Here is a 14,391-nt window from a genome sequence, read left to right as displayed (position 1 = left end):
ACTTTACCAAAACAAAACTCATTTCAGTTCAATCACACAATTGGTCCTAGTTATCAAACAGTACATTATTCTCAATTATTCAAAGTAGTTTAAAATGTTTCTAATTTAAGTGGGGTTTTTTTGTTTATTTTATGTTTAGTTTCTTTAATTTGTTCCATAACAATTTTATAATCATGCTGATTATGATCAGGGTTATTATAGATTATGAGTAACTAGTATATATATATACCTATCCATCCATCCATCTTTTGTCTATACTCATTTATCTCATTCCATCACAGCATGATGCTGCATCGACCATGTTTCACTGCAGGATGGTTATATACAGTGTTTTTTTGGCACATTTTAAATCTGATATACCTAAATAAATACACTAACGTCAAATGCCTTCAGATGCCACCGATTAATAGCATCATGACGGCCAAAAGCACACTAAGTTAAATAGCCAAGAGCCTGAAGAAACAGCAAATAGATACCACTCAGGTGGATTATGCCATATCTACCCTTCATGAAAGAGTAGTCAAAAAAGTCTCATTTCAATTTGCCTCAAGCTGTGTACACAAAAAAACGTGGAAGAAGTTGGTCCAGATGAGATGAGAGCAAAATTGAATGCTATGTGTGCAAAATTGAACATCACCCCACCTCCCCCACAGCAACACATGGTGATGGAACCATCATGCTATGTGGATGTTTTTCTTGAGCAGGGGAGGGAAGCTGCTTAGAGGTGAGAGGTAGATGAAAAGGGCCAAATACAAGGCTACCCTGAAAGAAAGGTTGTTGAAGGCTGCGAAAAACCTGCGACACATTACGTTACATTTTCAGCAGGAATAACTGCCAGACCAGGGCCAAACTGAGGTGGTTTAGATTTAAGCATATTAATGTAGCAGTTAAAACTTGAACCTACATCTAATTAAAAATTGATTTAATAGAAAAACACACGGCACCCTTTTAAATTTTTGTCAAAAATGCATCATTTTCTTCCATTTCCCAATTAAGCATGCCTTTGTATTTGACTATCACAAAAAGCTCTACAAAGTAAAATAAAATAAAAGCGTGTGACGTCTATTGCAAGGCACTGCAAAAGTTTATTTAGATTTGAATCATTTGTTGTCAGGAAACAATAACATAAAGCAATGATTAAAACAAAACATCAACATCAATAAACGAAATCCCACAGCTAAAGACTATAACAAGTAGACATATTTAGATTTTGAGATTTGGCTTGTCAGAATTATCAGCAAGCAAAAATTGGTCCAAGGTTTACTCAATACAAAATGTGCATTGAAGGATACAGAAATATGCTGCATGAAATTTAGATGAATGATTTGTGACAAACAGTAAACACCCACATTGCTACTCACCCTTTGCTCTCTTGTTATTTAAAGGTCAGAGAGTTGTCCAACCTCATCTCCCTTTTAGCCTTTGGTTTACCAACATGATAACGACTGACTCTAATTTAAAGTGTAGACACAATGCAGCCAGCCTTTCTCTGTGGGTTACAACACATGCACACCACAATTAGCACATCACAGTTCACAGATAGGTTACCTATTCTAAGTTCTGCTTCTGCACCTAAAAAGTACCATTTGTCTGATAAAATCCAGGTACAGTTTTAACAGTCTGATAATGAATTTATACACAATTGTTTACATATCAAGCATAAATCAGTCCATTCAATTCCCTATTAATTCTTTATTTTCACAAAGTAAGAAAAAAATTTTTAAAAAATTATGGAAACAGTTGACCAAAGTAAAGCAGATATAATTTTCAAGATGAACAAGTGATTTATTTTGTTTGACACAAATTTAATAAAACAAATGTATGGCTTCAGTTGCATCCTATTATCTCTGCAACACAAAGAATTTTTATTATTATGTAAGCTACATCTAGTTATGACATTATACATAAGACATGAGCTGGAATGAGATTCTCAGATGTCAAATTCAGAGGGCCGGTTTCCTGCAACTGTTTGATGTGTCTCTTGTTGAGTGTTTGAGGAGGTAACTGGACCATTATATATATTTTTTGTTTAGATTTTTTATGCAAGTAGCATACAGTGAAACCATGTTATCCCATACCATGGTTTCACAGTATGGTATCACAGGCTGCAGCCAGCTGTTTGACCGACATATTGTTACCAAAGGTTGTGGGTAAGGTTCCTTCTGTTTGTCCATCATCCCAATTTATTTTTCCAATTTTGGGAACAAGTAAAAAATGTACTGGGTTTCTTTCAGCCAGGTTTGTGGCATCTGGCAGCAACAGGTGGGGTTGGGGGGAGAACTGTTTCTTCATGCTGAAGAAAACTCATTTGAGTCAAGCACAATTTCTGACATCTCATTCAAAATGTTTTGCTATTTTTCAAACCACCCAAAACCTACAATACTCTGATTTTAAGAAATGCAATGCTCTGGAAACAACCAAACAAAAACGTACATAATGCTACACTTACATGAACTCTATTTTCATTCAATACATTTACTCAGGTGCAATTTGAATGTCAAGACACTTGTTTGGATCATTCTTTTCTTCAATTCATTCATTTTTGGTCAAAATAAATGTGCAAGAACGTCTGATGTTGTGACATTAATGCAGAAGTATAAATTAAGGGTAAATTAACATAAAATGAACATAATTTTGATTATTTCATTCATTATGTCAAACCATATTTTGAACCATTTCTCGACATTTATGACTGCCAATAGAAAGGAGTTTTATTTTAGATCTCTTATTGTAGCAGAGAAGAATTGCATTAATATTTTAATACAACACTAACATATCCCGTTGAGGACACTGGAGTTATTTGTACAATAAGCATGGTTGCAACACCCTCACAAAAATCAATCAAATGTGGCTGTTAATCCAGTGTGGTTTAGCTCAATATGTGGAGAAAGCTGGAGAAGAAATTCATTAATTTACATAGGTCACCTAATATGTTACAATAAAATGAATGACTCTTTTAATAATAAATGAGGTGATTATTTTCTCAGTGTCATTAAAAATGGAGTCAGTTCTGATAGAGTCCATGTGGTAAACCATGGAGAAGAAAAAGCTCCAAAATGAAGAAAGAAAATAAAGCATGAAATTATATTTATACATATTCATATTAGAACAAACCTGGAAACGAATAAATCCAATTTACCAATATTTATTCAAATATTTCAATAATTTATTAAATGCAAAATGATGTAAGTAAATGAAAAACATAATTTGAATGTGAAGTCATATGTTGAAATGTGATCTGACTATTTCAGCAATTATTAAATCAATTTAAGCTTTCTTCGCTTTAGTACACCATAAAATACTTTATACTGTCACTGTGGCTTCTTATGTAGCATGTAAACTCTGGGACCGCTGGCTTTGACTGGTAGAGCTGATGTTCTACAGCCCACAGCCGTAAGATAATTAAAAAAAACTCAGAAATGTCCATGTCATACCTAAAATCCATCTAGTCACGTTCATCAAGACAGTTGTATTTACTTAAATCATTTATGTATTTGTTTTGACTTTAAGTGTTCATTTCATGTTTGAGATCTTTGTTGAATTGTGGCACAATTAGACTCCCGTAGCCCAAAGACAAATCGGAACTAAAGCAAAACCTCTAGATAGCAACTCATTTCACTAACTCAGCTCAAAATTTCTTTGTACCAATTATTACGTCTGTTGAGATTTTTCAAAAACTGTTTCCTGCAGCATAAGGACAAAGGACATCCCACCCAGCTTGTCCAGAGTAAATTTAGATGAGTAGTGTGGTGTTTGTCTAAAACTGAAGTCCTGGTAAGGATTTGTGCAAAATCAGGGTTTTCAAAGTAAGAATGGCCGTGACAGTGCCTAGAAACACCACATATACACACACGTGTATACATGCACACACACTTACAGGTGACTCAAACAGCATGTAAAGGACACACATCTGAATTTGCACACCTGACAAACACACTCCAACTGATTAGTGCCTTTCAAGTGTTCATTAGGGGTCAGCTGGTCAACGTCTCCTAATTAGAACCTAATGAAAGATAAAAGAGCAGAGTACGAGGCATGGAGGGAGAAGAAAAGAGGTGCTACAAAGGGAGACAGAATGTTATTAAGTTCAAAGTCTTTCTCTATATGTAGTCCTGTCTTATCATTACCTGCTGCGCTTTATAACTTTTCCTCTCCTCTATCAGTGCAGATAGTACAAGTTGAAAAATATGTAAAATTTTGTACTAAAACTGAAAAACAAAAACGTCATAAGAAAATAAATGTATAGAATAAGAATTTAACGGAATAATCAAACAGCTGTAAAAGGTTAATTTCCTCCATAGTTGGTAACTTCAGTAACTTCTCTCAGCAGTTTCAGAGTCACGTTCCATAAATTTGGCACCTGAATGTTAAGTTTCAACAGCATTCAGCTCAGAAACCCGTGCTCAGAGTGTCTGTCTCTGTAGGGGTCTTACGTGGGCTGGGTAGACTCTTCAGGTACTCCAAATGCCTCCTGGCCTCAGCCTGGTTCTGCCGGACGTAGTACACAACGTACACAATGACCATGAAGAACCACACAAACATGGTCACTAGCATGGCTACATCCGTGGTCTTCCTCTGCAGGCTGCAGAAGTTCACCCCAGAGTCCAGCAGCTTGACCAGCGGCTGACCTGCGTGCTCACCTGGTGATCCCGGGTCCTCCCACCGGCTCCCCTCACCTACGCCTCGCACAGAGCTCTCGCAGATGATCCCATTCACGGTCTCGGGCTCCAGGTTCAGAGTCTCCATCAGCTCCTGCAGGGTGCAATCACAGTGCCAGGGATTGTGGTAGAGCCGCGTCTTGGCGCGAGTGGACCCAAACTCCTCCCTGCTGGCCTGCCTCAGCTGGTTATGTGAGAGGTCCAGCAGGCGCAGGTCAGGTCCCAGATGCCGCAGGGCCCCGGAGGAGAGAGAGTCGATGCGGTTGTGGGACAGATAGAGATCCCGCAGGTGGACCAGGTGGCTGAAGGTACTCTCTGGGATGTTCCGGATGTAGTTGCGCTCCAGGTGTAAGGAAACCGTCTCTGGTGGGATCCCCTCTGGGATTTCCCGCAGCCCTGCATCCGAGCACAAGACAGTGGCCGTTTCCCAGGCACAGTGGCAGCTGTCCGGGCACTGCGGGGTTGCTTGACCCCACAGGGTCGAGAACAAGAGTGACATGCACAGCCATGAGTAGAGATCCAGCTTTTCACCTGTCCCCCTTCCTCTTCCTCCACTGACGGCGCCACATCTCTTCTCACACAAGCTTGTGCACATCGCCTCACCATATCCCCATGGACACACATCAGTTCCCAATCACTCAGGCTGTTGCTACAGGAGAACCTGACAGGTTGGGAAAAAGGGGAACAGAGTAAAGAAGAAAATCTGGAAACACATTCAATAAAAATGCATGCAGAGGATTATACAGAGGAGGAAAAACTTGCATTACAGAAATGAAATGAGCTTTAGATCCACCCAACACAAAAGTGCCTTTATAGAGCAACACAGCACTGAATCATGCATAAAGCTAATTCTTTACATGACAAACATCTTGCATGGTGGCTAATCCAGTAATAACACCAGATTTCTGGAAAATGCACCAATATATTTAACTACAGTGGCTTCCTCTTTTAATCACAGTCTAAGCAGCTGTAATGATAGCCTAAGTGGCCTAATAAGGTTGCAAACCCCTTTTGCATTTCTGCATTAGAAGGACACAATCATATAATGCAATGATCTCTACTCCACCCTACCTCCTTTCTGTTCTGTCCTTCAAGGCCAGAATAAAAGGTATCATATTATCCTGATCGATACATTTTTGTCTCATTTACCCTTCTATTTATGTCTCTATGATACCAGGGCTGCTTAATCACGCTGCAAGGGTTAAGCGTGCTACGCGCTTTAGAGATGGAGGCTAGAGAGAGAACAATCAATAGCCCAAGCAGTGCCTGTTAGACTATTAAGGACAAGAACATCAATCCTGGATGAATCTCACAGTGTCAATAAGTGACAATAGTGTGAAAAAATCCTCTTGCTGTAGTCTTGGTGTTACCATCTGCTCACCGCTCATGCAACTGGAAGGCAAAATTTAATAAAACAAAGATAATGTGCAAAAAACACTGTGGATTATGGTAAATATTTAATATGAGTTAAACTATTTCCAATCGAACAAGCCTCATATTTGCATGTTGTTTTGTTTCATTTGTTTTTTTAGCCTGTCTATCTCTGTAGACATTTTCCATTGCAGCTTTTTTTGACGATTCAACCCGATGTTTCCAGAGCTGCTTTGTTTTTCTGAGGCAAGTGCATCCTTCCTGAAAATGATGTTTCTATAGGACAGAGCTCACAAGAGACTGCTTCAATTTGATTACAAGAATACCCTCTTAAATGTCAAGCACCCTGTGTTTTCATAATAAAATCAAAACTGTCATGTGTCTCCAGTCTCCACTGGAAATAGGAAGAATATGCTTAAAGGCTGGAACCTCAGACTTTTTAGATTGCCCTAGATCTGTCTGATATGCTCAAATTAAACTGGTAAAAAGCCCAGTATGTCCAGTAATATTAGGTAGAAATTTCAGGCACTTCTCATGATTTTCATTGACATATTGAATTAAGGTATGCAAATTTCCAAGTAGCAAAACAATCACATGATGCATGAAAAATAATGGGGATGAGGAGGGTAGGAAAAAGAAACGAGCAAAATAAAATACATTTAAATTATAAAATAATTGTTTTGAATGTTATGTGTAAATTTTTTAGCATTAATAGGAAGTTAGATGAGTTACAGGCCTTTTTTTGTTATATTTGCAATGAAAGTTTCTTTAGGTTTAAACCTCGTTAATATGGGTGGAAACTGCCATAAATGGTTCTGATCAAAAGATTCCAGTGTTTTCTTTTTGTTGCATGCTTTGTAACTTTTCATGCATAAATTACACATAAAATACACAATTTATAATATAACTAATGTTTTCAGAAACCGTTTCTCTAGACTATAGACTTTTTGTTAAACGAAAGCAAACTACAGCGGCCACTGTACATGTGGAACACATTTTACGCACGCAATACACATTGTTCGGCAAAACTATCTTACCTTTAAAATAGTTTAATATGAAGTTTAACTCCATATGGTGGATGAAAGCGGGGTTGATTTCGAACTCCGTTTGTAGTTTATATTCGCTTTTCACCAAAATCCTCCTTTTCTGCGTGGATCCATGAGTGGAAACGCTGCGCTCTGTTGCCCACAGACGGCTCCATCTCGGACTGTCTCAACGACGGAGGCAGTTTTAGCTGTGAAGATGTGGGGCAAACTCTCCCTCCTCCTCCTCTTCCTTCTCCTCGTTCTCTCTTCCTCTCCCTGAGAATAGGTGTTTGTAAAAGGTAAATCCAAACACGGAGGGTGTGCCATCATCACCCCTCCTTACCAGCGGCATCCATCTCGCTTTTCTGAGAACACGCTACCTCTATGAGCTATTAACGTAATTACCTTTCGCTATAATTAGATTCTTAGAATAAGTCTTCCACAAAAGCTGAGTGAATGGGGACAGGTACACACAGAGATAAGTTAGAAAAAGAATCCAAATAAATAACAGAATCACATTTAATTTAAGCTACACAAAGTAAAGCGGCGGCCACTCCATAAAAGCCTTAGAATAAATTACTTGTTATTGCAGGAACACATACTTGCACTAAAACGTTTTACCAAACCTCATTGGAGAACAATTAATCTGTGGAATGTAATGTAATAATTATTTTTAATAAAATCACTAGCAATAATTGCCACCCCTGCAGTTGCGCTATGTGTAGCCTCCCTTCCCCCCTTTGTCATTAGAACATAACTCACTCTTCTTTTTAAACATTTCACCAGGTGGAAGCATTCACAGAGAGGGGGAGATCTTGACTATTTCTCTTTGTGCAATCTCTATAGATCATTCAGAGTCCTGGGTCTTCTCCTTTGCTCTGCTCTCTTCAGCTCAGCAAATAGGTTTTCCTCAGGATTTATGCCTGTGGACTGTGATGAAAAAAAGGTTGATTATACTAAGTCAACTAGGGAACCATTCTGTGTTGAAGACCTTGTGATGACCTATTTTCACTTTCCTGAAAGAGTTTTGTTTAAAATGTCCTTGTCTTGAAGAGTTGCTATCATGCCATGGACTTTAACAAGAACCGTTGGCAGAGAAACATCCTTACTGCATAACACATCCTCCATCATAGTTAACATGGGATTGAGTGGCTTTTCCACTCTTCTCCTATATACCAGATCCACTTGGAGCTCAAGTTTTAGTCTCATCTGACCAAAGAACACAGTTTTAGTTGAAATCCCTTTTGAGTTTAGCAAAAAAACATATTTTTCCTTTTTTGCGTAATTTCTTAACAACCAATTACCATGTAGACGGTGCCAAACAGTTGTTGTGGACTTTTGATGACCCCAAGATGCTGTTCTCTAACAGGTTTACTCTTAACTTAACATCCTGCCCACTGTGTAGCTTAAGAAGTAGGACATATTTTTAAAAAATGCTTCTAGTACATTTATTTTGAAGGGATCGCTGGGGTAACACAAGCTGCATCATTAGAGATTTTGCTTGAGTCAATTATTTCTTAACAGTTTTTTTCCAGACTCATTTCATGTGCTCAAATTAAGAGTTTGATTTTTAGAGTTTCCATTTTTTGCCATCTTTATTATTTACTCTGGTTATACTTTTAAGACATCTTCACCAGTGGGCCAGTAAATTAAGCCAGAAATATGCTGTATTAATTTATTCGGTTTATTCCTATTTGACCTGAGCTGTCTAAAACTTTCTAACTTAAAGCAGAACTGAAATATAACACTGAAGGTGGATGGCAAGTGAAAGGAAAACTTTTATAACCTGTAAGTGATGGATTGCCTCCAAAAGGATGAGCAACCAATCAATATAAGACTGTCTTGAGTGATTACTTTCATTCCATGATGACAAATTTTGGTCCTGGTGGGATAAGCCTCTCCCAGGCAACTGAGTCAGTTAATTTAAAAGAGGGAGTTTTGTTAATCCTACATACTGACATACAATCTATGAGTTTTTGACCCAAGTTCTATCTAAAACTATCATCAAAACACTAACAGAAGAAATAAACATTTTCGGCAACAAGGCAATTTAAAGTGCTTAAAATTGCCAATATGGTATTACTTTGAATAATAATAATACTGTTAACTATTGTTTTTTTTTTTTACATATTTTTTTCTAATGTGGCAGTCATTTCTCCAGAAATGGTGTTGCTGAAATATTGGTAGTAATATCCACTATGACAAATGTTCCTCTATCAATTAAACAAATGCTCCCAATGTTTGTAACTTTTCAAGGCATAGTAAAACTCAGATAAATAAGTTTGGATGTCGGCATGTGCAGAATTAGGATTTTATTCTAATGTTGAATGCATAGTACACAAATCTCAAATTATTAAAAAGTCAGCAGAAAACATTAGTCCATTGCTTTTTCTTGTTGCACATAATTGTTAAAAGTGAGTACTATTTTAATTCTCTAATGAAATATAGTCATCAGTGATTTATTCCAAAGACTTACTGCTTGACCTTTCCCATCATGATGCAGCCACCACCATGCATCATCATGATTCATGGTGCAAAATAATATAAATCAACTCCAGAAAGATAAATCTGAATACACTAAAATCTACTGGTTATTTTCCCCCTCTTAATAAATAAAACAAGTTCTTTCACTGCTACCAATGCAACATTCACAGCACACGTCACACTGTTAAGGAAAATATTGAAGGCAATCACAGTTGGGCGCACAGCTGTGCAGCCTGATAGAGCCAAAAGAAATAAGCGTTATAAGGAAGATGTGGCTCTTGTAATCATTTCTTGTTTTGTCCTTGTTTACTACTGGAGGTCAAACAGAGAGGAGCCTAATTCGTGGCAGTGTACTGAGAGCCACTGTATATCAAGTTGAAAATTAAGATCGACATGGACAGGCAGGGAGGCAAGTGCACTAATTTACAAACACAAGGAAGCCGGGACACCTGGCAACCTTGAGTTTCACAGACATCATCATGAAATTACCACCCGAATAGCGAAAGCTTGAAACACGTGCAGGTGTACCAAACAGAACAATATGTACTGCAGAGAAATATTATTTAGGGGGTCTACTTTAGTCCAAGAGGTCTGGGGTTTCTTATCTTTTACAGCAGTAAGTATATTGGCCCTTCAACAGTAGAGCCCTCAGGGGGAAAAGGGACTGATCTGACAGTCGGGATGGCTCCTCATACCCCTCATCCTCTCCTCAGCATGTCCCACTTCCATCAGCCTCCTAAAATCTATAGCAATTCCACCCCTGACTAGAATAGTACAGAGTGTTGTGACACCAGTTCCTCCTTCCTTCTGCTTTACATATTAATACTGGTGAAAACTGTGACCTTGATAGGATATTGCCTCTGTTTGACACAGTGAAAGCTGTGGACAAGCTGAGTTTGTATGTTTTCAGACAGAAAACAAAAGGGTACATAATGAGGAAGGAAATAATGGCAGAGATAAAAAAAAAAGTCTATTTTTCTGGGTTCCTGACTGAGAATGAAATCCATGATGACGGGTGAGAAGTATAATTTTGCAGGAGGAAAAACAGAAATGAAAAAAAGAAAAACCTGGAGAAAAAATGGCTGAAGCGGGAACACGAAGTGTCTATCTAGGATGATCTGTCAAGGAGAGCCTCTAAAAGATGTACATGCCTATGAGCAGTCTGCTGCTGACATTGTTGACAGTGTGAAGTCTTCTGGAAAACCCGACTGCAGTGAAGTGAAGCCGTTCAGCATCATCTGTTTGGGCTGGCCGCTGTCCTCAGAGAGGAAAACACTGAATGAACCTTAAAACAAATGTGTAAAAAGGCGTCAGAGATGGGAAAAAAAAACGATACAAACCTGACAGCCAGAGGGAGAAACGCATGTCTTCGTTAAAATGTATATCTATAGAAATAAAATCCTTGTTCAAGTGAGAAGGTCTCTTGAAATAACACGCAATGTTTACAAAGCCTCATCAACAGAGTGATTGTCAATAATGTCGAACTTTAATTGATTCAATGATGTTGTATTTGACCATTATTTTTTCACAAAAGATACATAAATAAATGTAAAGACCACAACAGGCTGGCACAAGTTTGAAGTTGATTTTCTCAACTCCGAAAAGACTTGAATTTATATGTTCTCAGTAATATTTGAGTAAAACTCTTTTAAAGAAGCACACTATCATTAGCAAACTGGGTACAAGTACATCTGGTGACAGGAGTTTTTGGCTTTAGTCAAATGAGCGATTGGTATTTATGAGGTAAAATTGAGCAAGATTTTAAGCAGATGACAGTAAACCAGAAAGAGCTACTAATTCATTATGCTCCATTCATAAAGTAAGAACATGAATCTGGCACTAACATCAAATCCAACATAGCCATATCTAGCTGCAAGCCAGAAAACCAATTGAATTATCTAATTTTGTACTCAATGATCAGGTCAATCACTATCGGTAATGCCACCTAAATGCACTCTGCATGTTTCTGCATTTTATGCATTTAAGAGATAAGAAATTTGTTCACAAATAGATGTGCATGTATTTACTACTGGGAAGAGTTCAGTAAAATTAGGTCAATTAATTCTGACTTAAGGAGGTGTTTCTGTTTAATTGTGCAACTTTGAAATCTCCTTAAGCATATTTTATTCCTTTTTCTTGTGACAACTGAATAGATTCCTCCCGACTTTGTTTCAGTTTCAACTCGACTCACTTTGCGCAATGCACCAGCATCAAGACAGGCCATCAGCATGATACTACCATCACCATGCTTTACAGTTGATGTAGTGTTCTAAGGTCTGAAAACCTCACCTCTAAAATATAATTTATGAAACGCTTCTTTCTTGGTCACCGCAGTTTGCTATGAACAATAAAACTGGTGTGTCTTGAGTTTAGGAGGTTCCTTCTTTTTTCTTGAACATCCAAACCAATTTAATTTCAATTGAGGGGAGCAGTCTGGGTTAAGTGGTTGAAATCTGAAAACAGTTGGGTGCTCCTGGAGAGCAATGATCCCAAAAACACATCAAAACTACTGCAAAGACGAATGGAGAAAAATTGCAGCTTTCAGATGTTCAAGCCTGACTGAGACCGATCCACACGGACGCTGTGATGTGACTTTAGTCAAAGGTTTATCTGCTAAATACTGAAGTGATCATTTATACTTATTTTATGTTAAATACTTTTATATGTCATAATTTTGTAGAAATCAGTTCTTACTTTGGCAAAAAAAGTTTCTTTTCTGTCATTTTCTTTTGTTAATTTTTTTTATTATGACTGATTTGTAAAAATAATTAAAAAAAAAGGTAAAACATCAAATGGGGTGAAAACATTTATTGGGACTGTTTTTTTTAATTCTTTGACCCTTTAACATTAGAAAAAAAGTTCAAATTCATAATGAAAAGTCAGAAATGAATGTAACACTCTTTTCAATGATGTGTGTAAACTCCTTATTATCAGCGTATTTATGCTAAATATTGTGTGTAATTTGATTTAAGGTATGAGTCCAAGAACAGTACGTCAGGCTAATAAGTCCAGGTATTCTGCTGAGGTTCTTCTTTCTTTTTTTTCCACTGTTTGGCCAACTGATACTTTCTTGTGCAGGAGTCGCCTAAAAAATGCTTACGACTAAGGAGTAGCGCAGGTTCACTTGCTGTGTCATTAGAAACTGTAGATGGAAAACTCTTCCCTGCTGACAAAACAAAGTATTAACAATTTCTGCTTTGTAGGTAATGTGGGTAGCAGGCCAAGGATGTAGTGCTGACTGGTTCTGTAGGCAAAAATGATCTGAAAAAATAAATAAACATAAATGCAAAAAGCAGAAAGAGAGCACATCAAGCCATTTAGCTTACCGTGCACAGCAATGAAGCAATAGAGCTCTTGAACATGAATAAGCTTAAGGGCCGTGTGTGTAAGAGTAGAGTGGCAAACAGAAGCTAAAATCAATACACTGTTGGCTGCAACTCAGTTTTTTCCCTTCTTGTCAGATTGATGTTTGTTTCACTGTATCCCCAATTACACTGTTTTGATGAGTACACCTCCGCTGTGTCCTGTTCTGCTCAGACAGGGAAGCTATTGAGGGAAAAAAGTTTCCTTCTGTATCCTCTCAGAGAAAACAGCGATACGTGGCACAAAGTGAAACATTTACCATGTGACTTTAAAAGGCTGTCACACAGGAGACTAGATTAGATGGATACTTTGGATTCGGTCCAGAGCAGCGATGGCCCCAAAAATTGTGTGCATGTGTGTAAGTATGTGCTTCTGAGAGAGAGGAAAATTAAAAAGATGAGATGTAAAAGTGTCTTCCTATCAGAAATGGCAGACTTTACTTTAATTAATTGGATTTCGTTGGATTTTCAGCAAAGTCCACATTTTCTCTAAAGAGTTTAAATTAGGAATTTGGGAAAACTAATCCAGAAGTCTAATGTTAGCCAGCTTTATCCATTCTCAAAAGCAGTTCTGATGAGTTTGGGATCTTCATTTTGTTGGAACTCCCATGTGTCTAAAATTCAACCACGTATTTCAAACTATCAACCGGCAAGCATTAAGGTGGCAGCATTACACTGAGGGAGTATTTTGTTGCAATAATTCCAGGTTCATATTCCTAAGTACATGGTTTAATGTACTTAGGAATATGTACAATAAACATTACGCTCAGAATTCTCCAATTTTACCTCAAATCAGCAGCTTTCTCATTAAAACTCGAATGCAGACTGCGTGTTGACCAGCTGGTTGATGCACCAACGACCTGGATGTACTTCGCCTCTCCCTCAATGGCTGCTGGAGAAAGGATCATTTTGATTCTACCAGAACTGGAAGAAAACAGAAATGAACTCAAAAACTTATGAGCCCAAGTCTTTAAAATGTTGTAAAGATGTTTATGTTATGAAAATCCGACTACTCAACAGAAGTAAAATGTTTGAGCCCCTTCTCATACACACTCATAATCTATACGAGAGGTGCATGTCAATTTCTCATTCATTTTTGCAAGCTCATTAGTTGTTTATTCTCCAAGTCATTTTGTTCTTTGGTCTTAGTATCTAAGATGACCCCAAAAGAATTTTTTTACTTGAAAACTCAAACTATTCTGCACCACTGAACAACACAAAGCAGCTGTAAGCAACATGTCACTTATATTTTTTCCCCTTGCTTTGGCATTTACACAGTAACACCTGCAATGATAGTAAAATAAAATGTCATGTAGAACCAGAGGCATAAGGTCAGCTTCATGAAAGCAGGCAATAAGAGGGGAGTTATAAAAAAGCTTTGGAGTGGAAGAGTATTAATGAGAAACTTTAGGGCACATCCTCTGAGTTTATTAGTGGGAAATTGACTGTGCCAATAACCTTGTCGAGGCACTGGGTGAATCAGGGAACAGC

General features: G+C 37.8%; 1 protein-coding gene across 1 annotated transcript; it reads right to left on the bottom strand.

The window, feature by feature from the left end:
- Window positions 1–1,056: 1,056 nt before the first annotated feature.
- LOC116710079 (leucine-rich repeat-containing protein 3-like) lies at window positions 1,057–7,449 on the bottom strand. The gene is made up of 2 exons (XM_032548881.1): window positions 7,067–7,449; window positions 1,057–5,319 (listed from the first exon to the last, which is right to left on the bottom strand). Exon 2 carries the CDS (start codon window positions 5,251–5,253, stop codon window positions 4,390–4,392), a length of 864 nt encoding a protein of 287 aa, XP_032404772.1. The 5' UTR covers window positions 5,254–5,319; window positions 7,067–7,449; the 3' UTR covers window positions 1,057–4,389.
- Between the last annotated feature and the right edge of the window lie 6,942 nt (window positions 7,450–14,391).

The sequence above is a fragment of the Xiphophorus hellerii genome, chromosome 20, assembly GCF_003331165.1.
Source record: "Xiphophorus hellerii strain 12219 chromosome 20, Xiphophorus_hellerii-4.1, whole genome shotgun sequence".
Taxonomy (NCBI): Eukaryota; Metazoa; Chordata; class Actinopteri; order Cyprinodontiformes; family Poeciliidae; genus Xiphophorus; species Xiphophorus hellerii.
Note: the sequence above shows the minus strand (reverse complement) of the source record. Positions and strands in the feature narration are given on the sequence as shown.

Excerpts from the sequence above, each read along its gene's own strand:
- LOC116710079 (XM_032548881.1), bottom strand. The coding sequence starts at position 5,253 with ATGTGCACAAGCTTGTGTGAGAAGAGATGTGGCGCCGTCAGTGGAGGA.